This window comes from Geotrypetes seraphini, chromosome 5 (assembly GCF_902459505.1).
Source record: "Geotrypetes seraphini chromosome 5, aGeoSer1.1, whole genome shotgun sequence".
NCBI classification, from domain to species: Eukaryota; Metazoa; Chordata; class Amphibia; order Gymnophiona; family Dermophiidae; genus Geotrypetes; species Geotrypetes seraphini.
Window position 1 is genome coordinate 269914732 of NC_047088.1, and position 14769 is coordinate 269929500.

Consider the following 14769-nt stretch of genomic DNA (forward strand, 5'->3'; position numbering starts at 1 on the left):
GCATTATCGCAAGGATGTGCTGAGACTGGAGTCGGTGCAAAGAATGGCCACCCGGATGGTCTCGGGACTCAAGGATCTACCATACGAAAAACGGCTTGACAAATTACAGCTATACTCGCTCGAGGAGCGCAGAGAGAGGGGGGACATGATCGAGACGTTCAAGTATCTTACGGGCCGCATCGAGGCGGAGGAAGATATCTTCTTTTTCAAGGGTCCCACGACAACAAGAGGGCATCCGTTGAAAATCAGGGGTGGGAAACTACGAGGTGACACCAGGAAATTCTTTTTCACTGAAAGAGTGGTTGATCGCTGGAATAGTCTTCCACCTCAGGTGATTGAGGCCAGCAGCGTGCCTGATTTTAAGGCAAAATGGGATCGGCACATGGGATCTCTTCACAGGGCAAAGGTAGGGGAGGGACATTAAGGTGGGCAGACTAGATGGGCCGTGGGCCCTTATCTGCCGTCTATTTCTATGTTTCTATGTTTTCGCTCTTGGGTACTGGAACAGCTGAAGGCGACTGCCCACCATTCGTAAGGTGACCATACGTCCCATTTTGAACTGGACCATCCCTTTTTCTGATCCCCCCATCCCGTTGTCCACACGCATAGCTTCAGGATGCCAAAATGTCCCATTTTCAACGTCGGCGTCCCGAACCTGTGTTTGGGGACAACGGGACAGGCAATCACGGGAGAATGGGCTCTCTCCCTGCTTTACCTGCCCTTGCCGCAACAACAGCTGGAAAGGCATGTCCCGGTGCCAGCCCAGAAGCCTTCTCCCCAACATCAATTCTGACATCGGAGAGGAAGTTCCAGGCCAGCCAATCGATGCCTGGCTGGACCGGAACTTCCTCCCTGACATCAGAATTGGCGTCAGGGAGAAGGCTTCTGGGCCGGCGCCGGGACATACCTTTCCTGCAGTTGTTCGGCAAGGGCAGGAAGTAGTAGCGGGCAGTGGCGGTGGAACGGGAAGCAGAAGAATCAGCTGGGCTTCGGAGGGAGGGAGAGAGGCAGGCAGACAGACTGGCAGGAAGTAGTCCTAGCTGCAGTTCAGCTTTCTCATATGTGGTGCGGCAGGAAGGGAGGGAGGCTGGCTGGCTGGCTTCGGGGGAGGGGGGTGGAACAAAAGCTGGAAGGCAGTGAGGGGGAGGCAGGCAGTCAGGCTGGCTTTGGCAAGGAAGGGGCACTAAGGACATAGGAAGAAGGCACTGGGGCACTAAGGACATAGGAAGGAAGGAGGGAGGGAATAGAAAGGGACAATTGTTGGGCCTGAGTGCAGAAAGAAATATTGGATGCACAGTCAGAAAGAAACGCAACCATAGACTCATGAAATCACCAGACAGCAAAAGTAGGTCTATATTTTGCACTATATTTGTCTATTTTTCTATAGTTACTGAGGTGACATTGCATATTTTAAAGTCATCTGCCTTGACATCTTTGACCCCCCCCCCAATATAAATGATAATTAACATTTTCTCTGCGTATAGTGTGCTTTGTGGGGTTTTTAATTTTATGGTTACCATTATGAATTAAGATATTATGTGTACATGAAAAATGAATGGAATAAATTGGGGGTGGGATTGAGGGCAGGGCTAGGGCGGGATTGGGGGCGGGACTAACAATTAATAGATGTCCCCTTTTGATAAATGGTCACGTTAACCATCTGCCATGATGATATTAGGCATTACTTGCACCAGAAAGAACATCGAATCTTTACTTTGCAATCGGTGACTTCTCTGGGTTTAAACCATACCATAGAATAGAAGGCATTTCTGTAGGTGGAGTTTAATAAGGTCATCTTATAGTGGTTTTTCAGCTATAGCAGCTGCTGTGTGCATTTGTCTTTTTGGGAGACTGTAATAAAGAACAGTTTGAAAAATTTTCTTACTGGGAGTTTTTTTGGCTATATGAAGCTTAACTGAGGCCTTTTTTTGTTTAGCTTCTAGCTCTGGCAACTGCATTGCGTTTGATTGGTCTCCTGTATTGATTGTGGATAAGTCTGTGAGTTTTTTTATATTTAAACCTTTCCATCCTCTAGTAAATTTTTTTTTTTTATATCTTTATTCATTTTCAATCTTACATCAAGTGTACAAACATCAAAACATTAAAATTAAATATATCACTTGACAATCTTTCTAATTTATCTTATAATACATAAAATTACCTCCCTTCCCTCCCATCATTCCCACTATTATTTTTCCCAGTATGAATAATCTAATATAATAAAATGATAGGCCGCGCATGCGCACTAAAAAAACATGTTCCCTGGTCCGTCGCGAAAACACGAGTGCGCATGCGCAGGTTTTACGTCACCACCTGCTCTCCGATCAATCTCTGCTCCTCCTGCACCATGGCTCGCTAGGCATGTCCGCCGCCGGCCTCGAGCTCCTGGGGGCCGGCGGCGCGCAAGCCGCCCGGCCGGTGCTGAGGCCCCGCCTCCCGCTTCCGCCCTACACGGCGGCGCCAGACCCGGCCCTACAAAATGCTGAGGCCCCATCTTCCCAAGAAGCCACGGTCCAGCCCAGCCCATTGAGAGGGAGAGCGGCGCTGGCACCAGGGAGGGGGGGGACACACGAGGGCTCTGCTGCCCGCTCACCTTGGCCGCTCCGTCTCTGCCGGGGCTAACAGCAGCAACCCCCGAAGCTCCTCACCAGTGTGTCCCGCCCCCTCGAGAAAGGTTGAAAAGCTGGCCTCGCGCGCTCTGCAATCAACTGCCGCTCGCAGTGTCCAGAAGCGGCGATGGCGGTGCTGCTGCTGGTGACGCAGCTCCCGCTGCTGTGCACGAGCAACGCACCGGAGCTGGACCCAGCCTGTCGGCAGCGGCTCGATGAGATGGCGAACGGCAGCGGCTGACAGGAGGAGACAGAGGGGAGATGCTTGATTGATGGGAGATAGAGAGAAGGGATATGTTGGACTGTTGGGGGAGATAGAGAAAGGGGAGATTCTGGTCTGGTGGGGGGGAGGAAGGGAGGCCTACTGCTGGACAGGGGGAGCAAGAAGAGGTGCTGATGAACTGGGTGGGAAAAAAAGGAAGGGAGGCCTACTGCTGGACAGGGGGAGCAGGAAGAGGTGCTGATGGACAGGGGGGAAAGGAAGGGAGGCCTACTGCTGGACAGGGGGAGCAGGAAGAGGTGCTGATGGACAGGGGGGAGGTAAAACAAAAGGAGAAGGGCTGCTGCTGGATAAGGGGAGCAGTGAAGGAGTGACTGGGGAGCAGGGAAGAAATGCTGCTGGACAGGGGGAGCAGGGAAGAGGGACAGGGGGAGCAGGTAAGGAGTGCTGCTGGACAGGGGGAGGTAAAAAGAAGGGAGAAGGCCTACGGCTGGACAGGTGGAACAGGCAAGGGGTGATGGTTGACAGCCGAGGAAAGAGAGAGACAGAAAGCGGCCAAGGGGAGAGAGAGAGAAAGAAAGAATGAAAGACAGACATACATATATTCTAGCACCCGTTAATGTAACGGGCTTAAAGACTAGTAATATATAAACCTCCCCCCTCCCAACATTAGACGGTGTGTCCTCTAGTAAATTTTAGTAATTGAAATCACCCATTAAAAAAGACCTGTTCAAGGAACACAGAGTCCTCTTGGTAATATTTAGGCTACAAGCCCAAAGAGTTAAACTGCTTGACTATCATTCAGGGTATTGACAGGTCAAGACATAGACTGAAACAGCATTTCTATTTAATTCTTTTAAAGCTAAAACAGTTTATCATATACATTGTTGGCAGCTATTGACCACTGGAGATGGAAGTGTACCGGGTGCTTTGCTTGATAACGCAATAGGCTCGCTACCATTTACAATCTTAAGTGATAGAGCCAATCCTATTTTGGGTTCCCTTCCTGCCTATTGTCAGGTATGGGGGGATGTCAGGTGGGTATCCTCAGGTCAGAGGGAGTTGGCCGATTTTTATTTTATTGGGAGCAGTTGCTGTGCATTTAGATACTCCTGAGTCTGTGGCTGGTAGCTTCTGAACTGTAAATGAATCTAATGAGTGATTTACTCATCTTGTCTGCTTTTGCAGCAGGAATTACAAATAAGGAGAATTTTGTTTAATCCCTGCCACTCTCAGTAGTAGGACTTGAGGGATAAGGGAGTGGAGAAAAGTACATAAGACCATAAGAATAGGCTAACTGGGTCAGACCAATGGTCCATGAAGCCCAGTAGCCCATTCTCATGGTAGCCAATCCAGGTCGCTAGTATCTGGCCAAAACCCAAGAGTAACAATATTCCATGTTACCGATCCAGGGCAAGCAGTGGCTTCCCCCATGTCTTTCTCAATAACAGACTATGGGGAAAGTCACTGCTGGCCCTGGATTGGTAGAACAAAAGAAAAAGAAATCTTGCACATATGTCCTACATCTATCTATCCTGCCCTCAAAATATCCTGCCTATGATTTCCATCCAATTTCAATTCTCCACTAATGTCAAATTAACCCTCTTAGTTTCCTGGGACTTGTATGCACAACTGAAAAGCCAGAGAAATGAGCCCTGATGGGGTATCTTTATTTTTATTTATTTCTAGTACTTGGTATACTGCAAAGAGTCCATAAAGATGACGTGGGGTTAATAATAAAAGAAGATAGTGATATGGTTGAGGAGTATAATCAGTACAATAAGTAATCAGCTCATTCAAAAGCCTGCTGAAAAAAATGGCCAACATAAATACTGCGTCTCACTTGACTGAACGATGGACTTTGCAATCTCTGTGAAGGAGATCTTCTAAAAAAGCATGGGATAGCCCCGGATAGAAATTTGTAAAAGAAATAGCCCACTGTCCAGGATAGAAGGCTCCTCCCAGGTAGCAGAAAGACAAATTCAAACATGGGCAGGTAATAAATAAAGGACTGAGAAGGCAGTGCCATGATTCGGATGTGTGGAGTGATGCAATCGGGATGAGGAGTGGGAGAGAGGAGGAAGGGACATGATCCTGGATTTAGCTGAAAGCTTTTTCAGTTTACTTATTTATGAAGCGCTTCAATCTAAGCAATGTACAAAACATTTACATCCACAATTTCAAGCACAAGCAAACATTATAAAATGCAGTAAACGAATAAGTCAATCTTCCCCACAAATTTCCTTAATATAGAATTCTTTAAATCTAAAATAAATAATAACCGCAGGGTTAGAGGAAGGGGATAGGTATTTCCTGTTCCTGAGCCAGATACAAAGAAAGAAGAGGGGACAACAAAGGAATAAAAATTTAATCAAATGACATATCATTAAAAATAATATGCAGATATGATCCTAAACTTATGACACAGAAATGCAAATACCAAAATATAAAAGGAACGAGATGGAATGTATGTGAATAAAATCAATATGTAAAAATTGCATATGTAAAATATTAATACATCTCCTTGAAGTTGGGACTTTAGATCATTTGTTATTCTACTGTCCATTGATTTTGGCTTTTTGGAAATCAATATGGGGTCAAATAAATTGTTTATTGAAAAATCCGGTGGCATTATCGTATGATACTGTATTGTTTGGCATGCCAATGAGGGCTAAGAGTCAAATATCTTCTAGCAATAATATGCTTTTACTTATTATGACAAGAGTTGCCATACAACAGATTACGAATAATTGGAATAGATTGAATTATAGTTTCTGGTGGAATTCTTTATGTCATATATATAAAATGGAAAAGGTAATAGCCACACAGCAGGGGGATTTAAGAAAATTTCAGAATGTTTGGGAACCTATTACAAATTATTATAACAAATGAATATTATTTTTCCCCTTAAATATGCATGTCTAAGGTGGGGGGGAGGGTAGGTAGATTTTAGTCTTTGTATAAATGTAAGGAATGTAAGGATGGGGCCTATAATATTTTTTATGTGTTCAAAGATTATTATTGATTAAGGGAGAGGGGGGAGATAAGTTCTAAATTGATTTATTGCAGATTATTAATTGTTGTATTTAAGTTAAAATGTTTTTATTTGCTTATACACTTATTGTAAGTTCTAAAAATGAATAAAGAATTTTAAAAAAATACATCTCCTGCATTGATATTTTTATGTATTAGTGTTTTATATTTTGGTATTTGCATTTCTGTGTCATAAGTTTTGGATCATATCTGCACATTATTTTTAATGTTATGTCATTTTATTAAATTTTTAGTCCTTTGTTGTCCCCTGAGGAAGGCAACACAGTCACCGAAACTTGGATCCGAGTTGGAACCACATTCATTTTTTTTTTGTTTGTTTGTTTTAGTTTTTTATTCATTTTTCATATAACAAGTGTATCACATAAATTTATACAATTTCATTGAGTACACACTTGATAATCCTTCATAGATCATTGTAAATACAACATATTATTATATAATACTGTATTATAATATTGAAAAAGCATATCATACTTAATATGTATACCAATTATTACTCTAATTATAAACCCACCCCCTCCCCTTCCTTTGAAAATTGCATACAATATGACATTCATTTTGTATATTAAAGACTTGATTTTGGACTTTGAAAAATGACCAATAAAGTATATGTAACTGAAGGCTGGTTTTGACATCTCCTGTGCCTCTTCTTTCATTGTTCTGTTCTAACCCGATGCTTGGTACTTTCTCTTTTGCTGCCTGAGCCAGATACAACATGTCTAACCAGGGGTTTGGCTACATGTATAACCCAAATCTCATAGACTCCACATACCAGAGGAACTCCCATCAAGTTCCAAAATAGAGACCAGAACTCTCATAGGGTCCTTATGCACTTAATCTAGCACTCACGTTTTCGCTTTGCTACCCAAATATTGGTAAATCATGCCAGGATGAGCCACTCCTTTCAGGACTTTTTCAGGCAGATCACTGAAGAAGTAGGGAGGCAGTTTACTATCCCGATAAGTGTCCTCATCACATGACACGATCCCAAGGTAATTCATCATCAAACGTGCAGCCAGGTTCACCTTTCTGCCGATAACTTTCGCAAGGGGACAATAAAAAAGGTGTTATCTAATTACTTCAGATGCACAGAGACATGAAAGCAGATTAATAATAATAATAATTTATTTTTTATATACCGCCAGACCTGGAATGATTCTAGGCGGTTCACAAGTAAAGATGAACATGCATTGAAAAATACAATTCATAGTGGAAATACATCTGATTGTAAAGCATAAGAAATACATCATATTTTAAAAGATAGTAGAGTGCATTAGGATACAAATTTATGAAGGGATGGGAATGGGTGGGTGGGGTGGTATTTTTTGCTATTTTATTAAATAATATATGAATATTTTTGATGTATTAGGGATGGAAAGGGTGGTTAAATTTCATGATTTTCACATGATATAGCAAATCAAGTGATGTTTTACAATTTAAATGCTATTTCCTGTTACACTTGATCTAAGTTATAAAAATGAATAAAAAATTTAAAACGGAGGATACAAATTTATCAAATGATTGTGTCTTCAATAATTTTCTTTTTTTTTCTTCTTTTTTTCCAGTCTTTATTCATTTTTCATCTTACATCAAGTACACAATATTACATCATTTAATTTATACACATCACTTGAATATTCTTTTATTATAATCTTAAATACATAAATTTATTCCCTCCCCACCCACCCTTCCCACAAATATTTTAATCATAAATTTTGTATAAATATTACATTCTTATCTAAAGATTAAACCTTAAATAGAACTTTATACCACCCCCACCCCCATATTATAAATGTACTTTCAATGGAAAATGTGTTTAATCATTGCAATAAGTTGTTAATGGCCCCCAAATCTTTTTAAAATTATTATAATTTCCTTTTTGTATGGCAATTATTCTTTCTATTTTGTAAATATGGCACAATGAGTTCCACCAGAAAGTATAGTTAAGTCTACTATAATTTTTCCAATTCCTGGTGATATGTTGTATGACGACTCATGTCATAATCAATAAAAGTTTATTATTGCTTGATGAAATTTGACTTTTTATTCTCATTGATGTACCAAATAGAATTGTATCATATGATAATGCTACATGGTCCTCTAATAAACAATTAATTTGAGACCAAATTGATTTCCAAAAGGCCATGATACAAGGACAATGGAATATTAAATGATCCAGAGTCCCTGCTTCCAGATTACAATGCCAGCATCTATTAGACTTAGAGCTATCCAACTTTTAATAAGGTTTTTTGATCGTCCAAGTAGCCACTTAGGACACTTTTTAGACGTTTTTTATTATTATTATTATTACCCCCTATTGTCTGTTTTAAAATGATTCAAGAATTTTGGTTAATTTAAGTAGGGTGGGAGTGGGGATATATATTTTTATTTTAGATGATATGTTCAAGAATTTCAAGTGTTATATTGAAATTTTAATGGATATATTATTGTACACTTGTTTATGATTTAAAATGAATAAAGAATTTTAAAAAAAATCTAGAGTCTAAATTGATTGACAAATGGGAGCAAAATACTCCACAGGCTCTATTAAAAGCAAAAGGCAAATATAATGAAATATCTTCAAAATTGGTAAGGAAATATTTGTTTTATCAGCAGACTCTGTATTATGGAAACTCAAATAAGGTGGGGAAGATTATTGGCAAACTATCTTAAAGCAAAGAAAAGAAGAACAAAAATTATTGCAATTAAGGATGATAAAGGTTTTACACATACTCAAATTGGAGATATTTTAAATCAATTCCTAAATTTTTATAAAAACTTATATTCTTCTGAGCCTTATGACAATAAGGAAAAGGATGGATTAGAATTTTTGAGGTTAATTAATGAACCGAAGATTTTCGAACATAATAAAAGAAGTTTAGAGGAGCCTATATCACTAAAAGAATTAGAAACAGTGTTGAAGTCTCTTAGAGTTGGATCCGCTCCAGGTGGTGATGGCTTCATGGTAGAGTTTTATAAATCATTTCAAATTACCCTGTTACCTCATTTATAAAATTTGTATCAGACTCAACTAACTAAAGGTTGCATTATAGGTACTATGGCAGAATCATTAACTATAGTTTTGCCAAAGCCAAATAAATTCTGGGGTTCAAAAAGGGACTGGATGATTTCCTGGAAGCAAAGGGAATAACAGGATACAGATAGAGGTTTACCTTACAGGACATTGAGCGAATAGGGTATGGATATTTTAGGTTAGGTAGGGAACACTTTCAGGTCATGGACCTGGGGGGCCGCTGCGGGAGCGGACTGCCGGGCACGATGGACCCCTGGTCTGACCCGGCAGAGGCAACGCTTATGTTCTTATGTTCTATGTTCTTTCAGCTTAGACCACTGTCTTTCCACTTCTCTTATGTCCTCCCATCCTAACAGCTCTTTCTTCAGGTACTTTCCCATTGCATTAAAGTCCGTACATTTGCCAGTCCTCTTGGGAGGTGGGGAGCCCTGTTTTCTTTTGTTGGGGGGGGGACAATTACCAATACTTTTGTCTGCTGTTTGTATTTGTTATGGCTTGTTGCTTAATAAAAAACAGATTTCACTTCAAAGTCCGTACGTTTGAAATCTAGGACTTTAAGTATCGTGCGGCCGCTCTCCACTTTAGCCGTTATATCAAACCAAACTGTTTGATGATCGCTACTACCCAGGTGAGCACCCACTTGAACATTAGAGATACTCTCTCCATTTGTGAGGACCAAATCCAATATCGCTTTTTCCCTTGTGGGTTCCGTCACCATTTGTCTGAGCAGAGCCTACGTTAGATAAATTGTGAGCCCACCGGAACAGAAAGGGAAAATGCTTGAGTACCTGATTGTAAAACCGCTTAGATAACCTTGATAGGCGGTATATAAAATCCTAATAAACTTGAAACTTGAAAGGAATCCACAATCTCCCTACTTCTTTCTGATTCCGCAGACGGAACATTCCAGTCCGCATCCGGCAGGTTGAAATCTCCCAACAGCAGAACCTCCTCTTTCCTTCCAAACTTTTGGATATCCACAATCAGATCCTTATCAATTTGCTGCGATTGAGTCGGAGATCTGTAGACTACTCCCACGTAGATAGAAGTTCCATCTTCTCTTTTCAGAGCAATCCATATCGCTTCTTCCTCTCCCCAGGTCCCTTGCATTTCGGTCGCTTGGATATTGATCTTTACATAGAGAGCTACTCCTCCATCTTTATGACCATCTCTGTCCTTCCTAAAAAGATTATATCCCGGTATGTTTGCATCCCATCCATGTGATTCACTGAACCATGTCTCTGTGATAGCAACAATATCTAGATCTGCCTCTAATATCAGGGCTTGCAGATCATGAACTTTGTTGCTTAGACTGCGAGCATTTGTGGTCATCGCTTTCCAGCTGTTATTCAGCGATAATCTCCTTTTTCGTATGGATTTTTGTGTCGTTTCACTTTCCGTTGCAATACTAAGAAATGAGTTGCTGATATTGCTTATGTTGCAGCCTTTACTACTATCACATTTTTTCTTTTGCCGGGGGTGGTCTCTATAATTGTCCTTCGTACATACACCACCCCCACCTTCTAGTTTAAATGCCTAGAAAAATATTGTCTAAATTTCTCTGCAAGATTTATTTTTCCTGCTGTAGTAATATGTAGCCCATCAGTGCAATATAGCTTCTTGTCCTTACATGTATTTCCCCATCCTCCAATGTACCTGAAGCCTTCTTGATGACACCAGGCTCTGAGCCATCTATTAAAGTCCTCTGTGTTTTTCACTCTTTGCTCTCCCTTTCCATATGCAGGCAGTATTTCAGAAAAAGCTAAAGTCTTTACAAAAGGTAAGACATTTCACTATTTTGGTCTCCTCGCCCTGTGTTCCAAGGTTAATGCATCTGATGATGGAATCCCCTTAATACTCGTCCTTAATACTAGCAAGCTGAAGACAGATGGGGCAAGCCAAGTCTCCAGATGGTGTGCCTTGGAACTAAAGCACCACAATGACTGCACTGAATAAAAGTCATCCTGACTGGTTGATATGGGAATTGGCCGAGAAGTATTCTTGATTATTGGGTTGTCTATATATCAGTAGCAAACCCTGGGATGGGTGAGATGTGGGGAGGGGAGGGAAAGCTTGGGGCGAATACATTGGGACTCCAGATGATGGTGGTAATGCAGTCTAGAAAGGCCATATAGTCTTCATTTTTATACGTTTCCTTTCTTCTGGTTATACTTTTCTCTGTACAGCTTAGCATCCTTCTGGCCTTGTCACTTTATTTCATCACCTTTAGATCCTCAGTCACCCCCCCCCCCTGAACAGTGCTTATCAATCTCTTGCCTCCTATCATGAATAGTCTTCCACTTCAGGTGATTGAGGCCAGCTGCGTGCCTGATTTTAAGGCCAAATGGGATTGACACGTGGGATCTATTCACAAGGTAAAGGTATGGGAGGGTCATTAGGGTGGGCAGACTGGATGGGCCGTGGCCCTTATCTGCCGTCTATTTCTATGTTTCTATCTTTTACATCTTCTTTGGTTTTCTGAACCCCTAGTACATCACTCTGCATTTCTTTGCTTTAAATTTTAATTGTCAGATCTTTGACCAATCATCTTATTTTTGGAGATCTGTTCCCGTGGTTTTTATTCTCTCCAGGGTATCCACTCTGTTAGCAATATTTGTATCATCTGCAAAAAGGCAAAGTTTTCCTTCTAACTCTTCAGCAATGTTTCTCATATATTACACAGAATAAGCCCCAGTACCAACTCCTAAGGCACTCCACATCCTCACATTTCCTCTGAATGAATTCCATTTACCAGCACCCTCTGTCAGTTTCTAATCCAATTCAGTACTGTGGGTCCTAAGTTCAACCCTCTCAACTTATTCATGTCTTCTGTGATGAATCATATCAAAGACTTTGCTGAAATCCAAGTTGATTACATCTAGTGCATGTCCTTTATCCAGTTCATTGGTCACTCAGTCAAAGAAGTTAATTGGATTCATCTGCCCGATTTTCTTTTGTGAAACCATATTGCCTAAAGATCCTGCAACCCGTTGGATTCTAGAAAGTTAATTATCTTTTCATTCAACAGCAACTCCATTATGTTTCCTACCACCATAGTGAGGCTTACCGGTCTGTAGTTTCCCATTTCTTCCTTGTCCCTGCTTTTGTGAAGAAAGACTATATCCACTTGTTTCCAATTCCACGGAACCTTTCCTGTCTCTGAAGCTCTATTAAAAAATCCTTAAAAGGTCCTGCAAGGATTTCTCTGAGCTCCTTCAGTATTCTGGAATGTGTCCCATCTGATCCCAAAGCTTTGTCCGTTTACAGATTTCCAAGTTGTATATAAATGCTTTCTCCTAAGAACGGTGCAATATCCACTCCATTCCCAGAAATATCCTCGGCAGCTAACCATGGATTTTTCTCTGTAAACATCGAAGAGAAGTATTTGTTTGGAATGATTGTTGCAGTTTTCCAGGTCTCAACATGTCTGGGTAGGTAGAATATTCATTTTATCCTCATCACTCTCCACGTAGTCAGTCTCAGCATCTTTCAGTCTTACAATCCCATTCTATGCCTTTCTCCTTTTCTCAATATATATGAAAAAGTTCTTGTCACCTCTTTTCAGCTGTAGCCATTTTTTTCTTCCACCTGTGCTTTTGTACTACTCATATTTCCCATATCTTCCACAATATCTCTTATAAAATGTTAAAAATAAAAGACTGGTAAGTCTAACTTCCATGCCAGGAGATAATGGAAACTATTATCTATTTATATAAAATTGGATGTATGTATGTTTCAGCATAACGCCGAAACACATAGACAAATTTCAACCAAACTTGGTATACATATCAGTTACTGAGAACAAACACTGCGTGGGTGGGAAGGGGGTGACATATAAAGAATCATAGAAAAAGACAGATATTGCTTTGACCAATGGTGTGAACCTTGGGGAATGATGTCACAGTCAGAATGATGTTAAAGTCAACAGTATTAAGGAAATACAGCTGTGGTGTGGTGAAGCCTAAACAGAAAGTGAAAACTGAAAATTTGTGTGATGTTAATCCTCAAGTGAACGTTCCTCAAGGGAATTTATATCCAGGCAATGCCGGGTGATCAGCCAGTAAAGAATAAAATTACAGAACAAGTAGACAAACATGATTTAATGGGACAACCTATGCAACACAGAAAAATCAGCTGTAGCTCTCCATGCCAAGAAAACTGGTCATACGATTAGATTTGAAAACACAAAAGTCCTGGAGAAAGAAAACTGCTGGTGGCCGAGAAGACTCAAAGGGGCAATAGAGATAGCAAGACACCCCGATAACTTCAATGGAGATAAAGGACTCTCCATAAACAAAGCATGGCAACCACTCATCCAAAAGAAATTTAGCGCATAAAGGACTAGGGCCGAGGACACACGCCTTCTCCCTCCATCTCAAAGTTTCCAGCCTCTTTTCTGAAAGAATTTGAAAATGTCCAACTAACTTTCCCACCAATTTAAAATTGTGCCCATTGGACTTTCCCGCCACAATTCAAATTTGTGTACCAACGAACTTACCTGGCAAAAATCAAATCTGTGACCAACGAATTTTCCCTCCACAATTCAAATTTGTGACCAAAAAACCTTCCCACCAATTCCAAATTTGTGACCAACAAAGTTTCCCGCCAAAATTCAAATTCATGACCAATGAACTTTCCTGTCTAAATCACCTCAAACCTCAGCCAATCAGGTTAGAGAACCCACTATATATAAAGACAAACTGCAGACATCACAGCATACCCTAAAGAAAGCCACAGTATGATGGCTGAAATGTTGGTTCTACTTATCCAGATGCAGTGAGACCTGGAATTCTGCATCAATCACCACATATCATTTTCGTCATGGTTGGCATAGTGCTGCCTTCACAATCAGCATTTAAACATAGTTGGCCCAGGCCTATATAGAGCAGTAGGCGAGGCTCTAGTCACCTTTTAGGCAACCTGGATGGACCATGAAGGTCTTTTTCTGCCATCATTTACTATGTTACCTCCTGTGGTCTGAAAATCAGCCCCTTAATTATTGAACTTTAAACACAATCTTAATACAGTCAAACCTCGGTTTGCGAGTAATGCAGTTTGCAAGTGTTTTGCAAGATGAGCAAAACACTCCAGCAAACTTTAATTTGCAAGACGAGCACTGTACCAATAAATGAGCGTGTATGCGTGTGTCACATGAAAGCACGCACGTCAATGACGTGCTCATCGACATTGTGCGTGATTATACGTAATGTGTGCATACATGATCATTTATCGGGACAGTGCTCTTCTCAAATACTGCATATCAGCCCGCTTTTCAAACCACACCACAGCCCAACCACACCACAGAACACAGGTCCATTAGTGACAGCTATGGAAACAAATCTAGGAAGAGAAAGTATATGTCATTGTCCAATCCCAGTATTTTGGCATCTCCCGCCCCTAATAGTTTAGGTTCCGGCTATGTGGACTCGGTGTGATGTGGAAAGGGAGGCTGGCGGATGGCAGAGGCTTGAGAGAAGAGTTGCGCTTTCACCTGTTTTTAGAAATAAAGGAAAGACTCTCATTTTAGTATACAAGGTACATTTTTTTTTATAAATACTCTGTTCACTTTGAGTTTTTGGGTTGTGGAATGAATCATCTGAGTTTCCATTATCTCATATGGGGAAATTTGCTTTGATATACGAGCATTTTGGATTACGAGCATGCTTGTAAACCAAGGTACCACTGTAATTGTTTGTGAAATGATAAAATATAGGGTTACCATATTTAAGGATGGAAAAATCCAGATATATGGCCCCGCCCTATTCTGTACCCAGCCCCGCCTTATTCCAACTGCAGCCCTGCCCCATTCTGCCTTTAGCCCCACCCCCCAAAAGCCTCATCTATTTTTTACC

General features: G+C 40.8%; 1 protein-coding gene across 1 annotated transcript in view; it reads right to left on the reverse strand.

The window, feature by feature from the left end:
• ADCY10 (adenylate cyclase 10) overlaps positions 1-14769 on the reverse strand; it is an 803671-nt gene that overhangs the window by 586655 nt on the left and 202247 nt on the right. The window contains exon 11 of the mRNA XM_033944139.1: positions 6733-6922. Within this exon, the coding sequence (XP_033800030.1) occupies positions 6733-6922 (190 nt within the window). The remainder of the gene's footprint in view (positions 1-6732; positions 6923-14769) is intronic.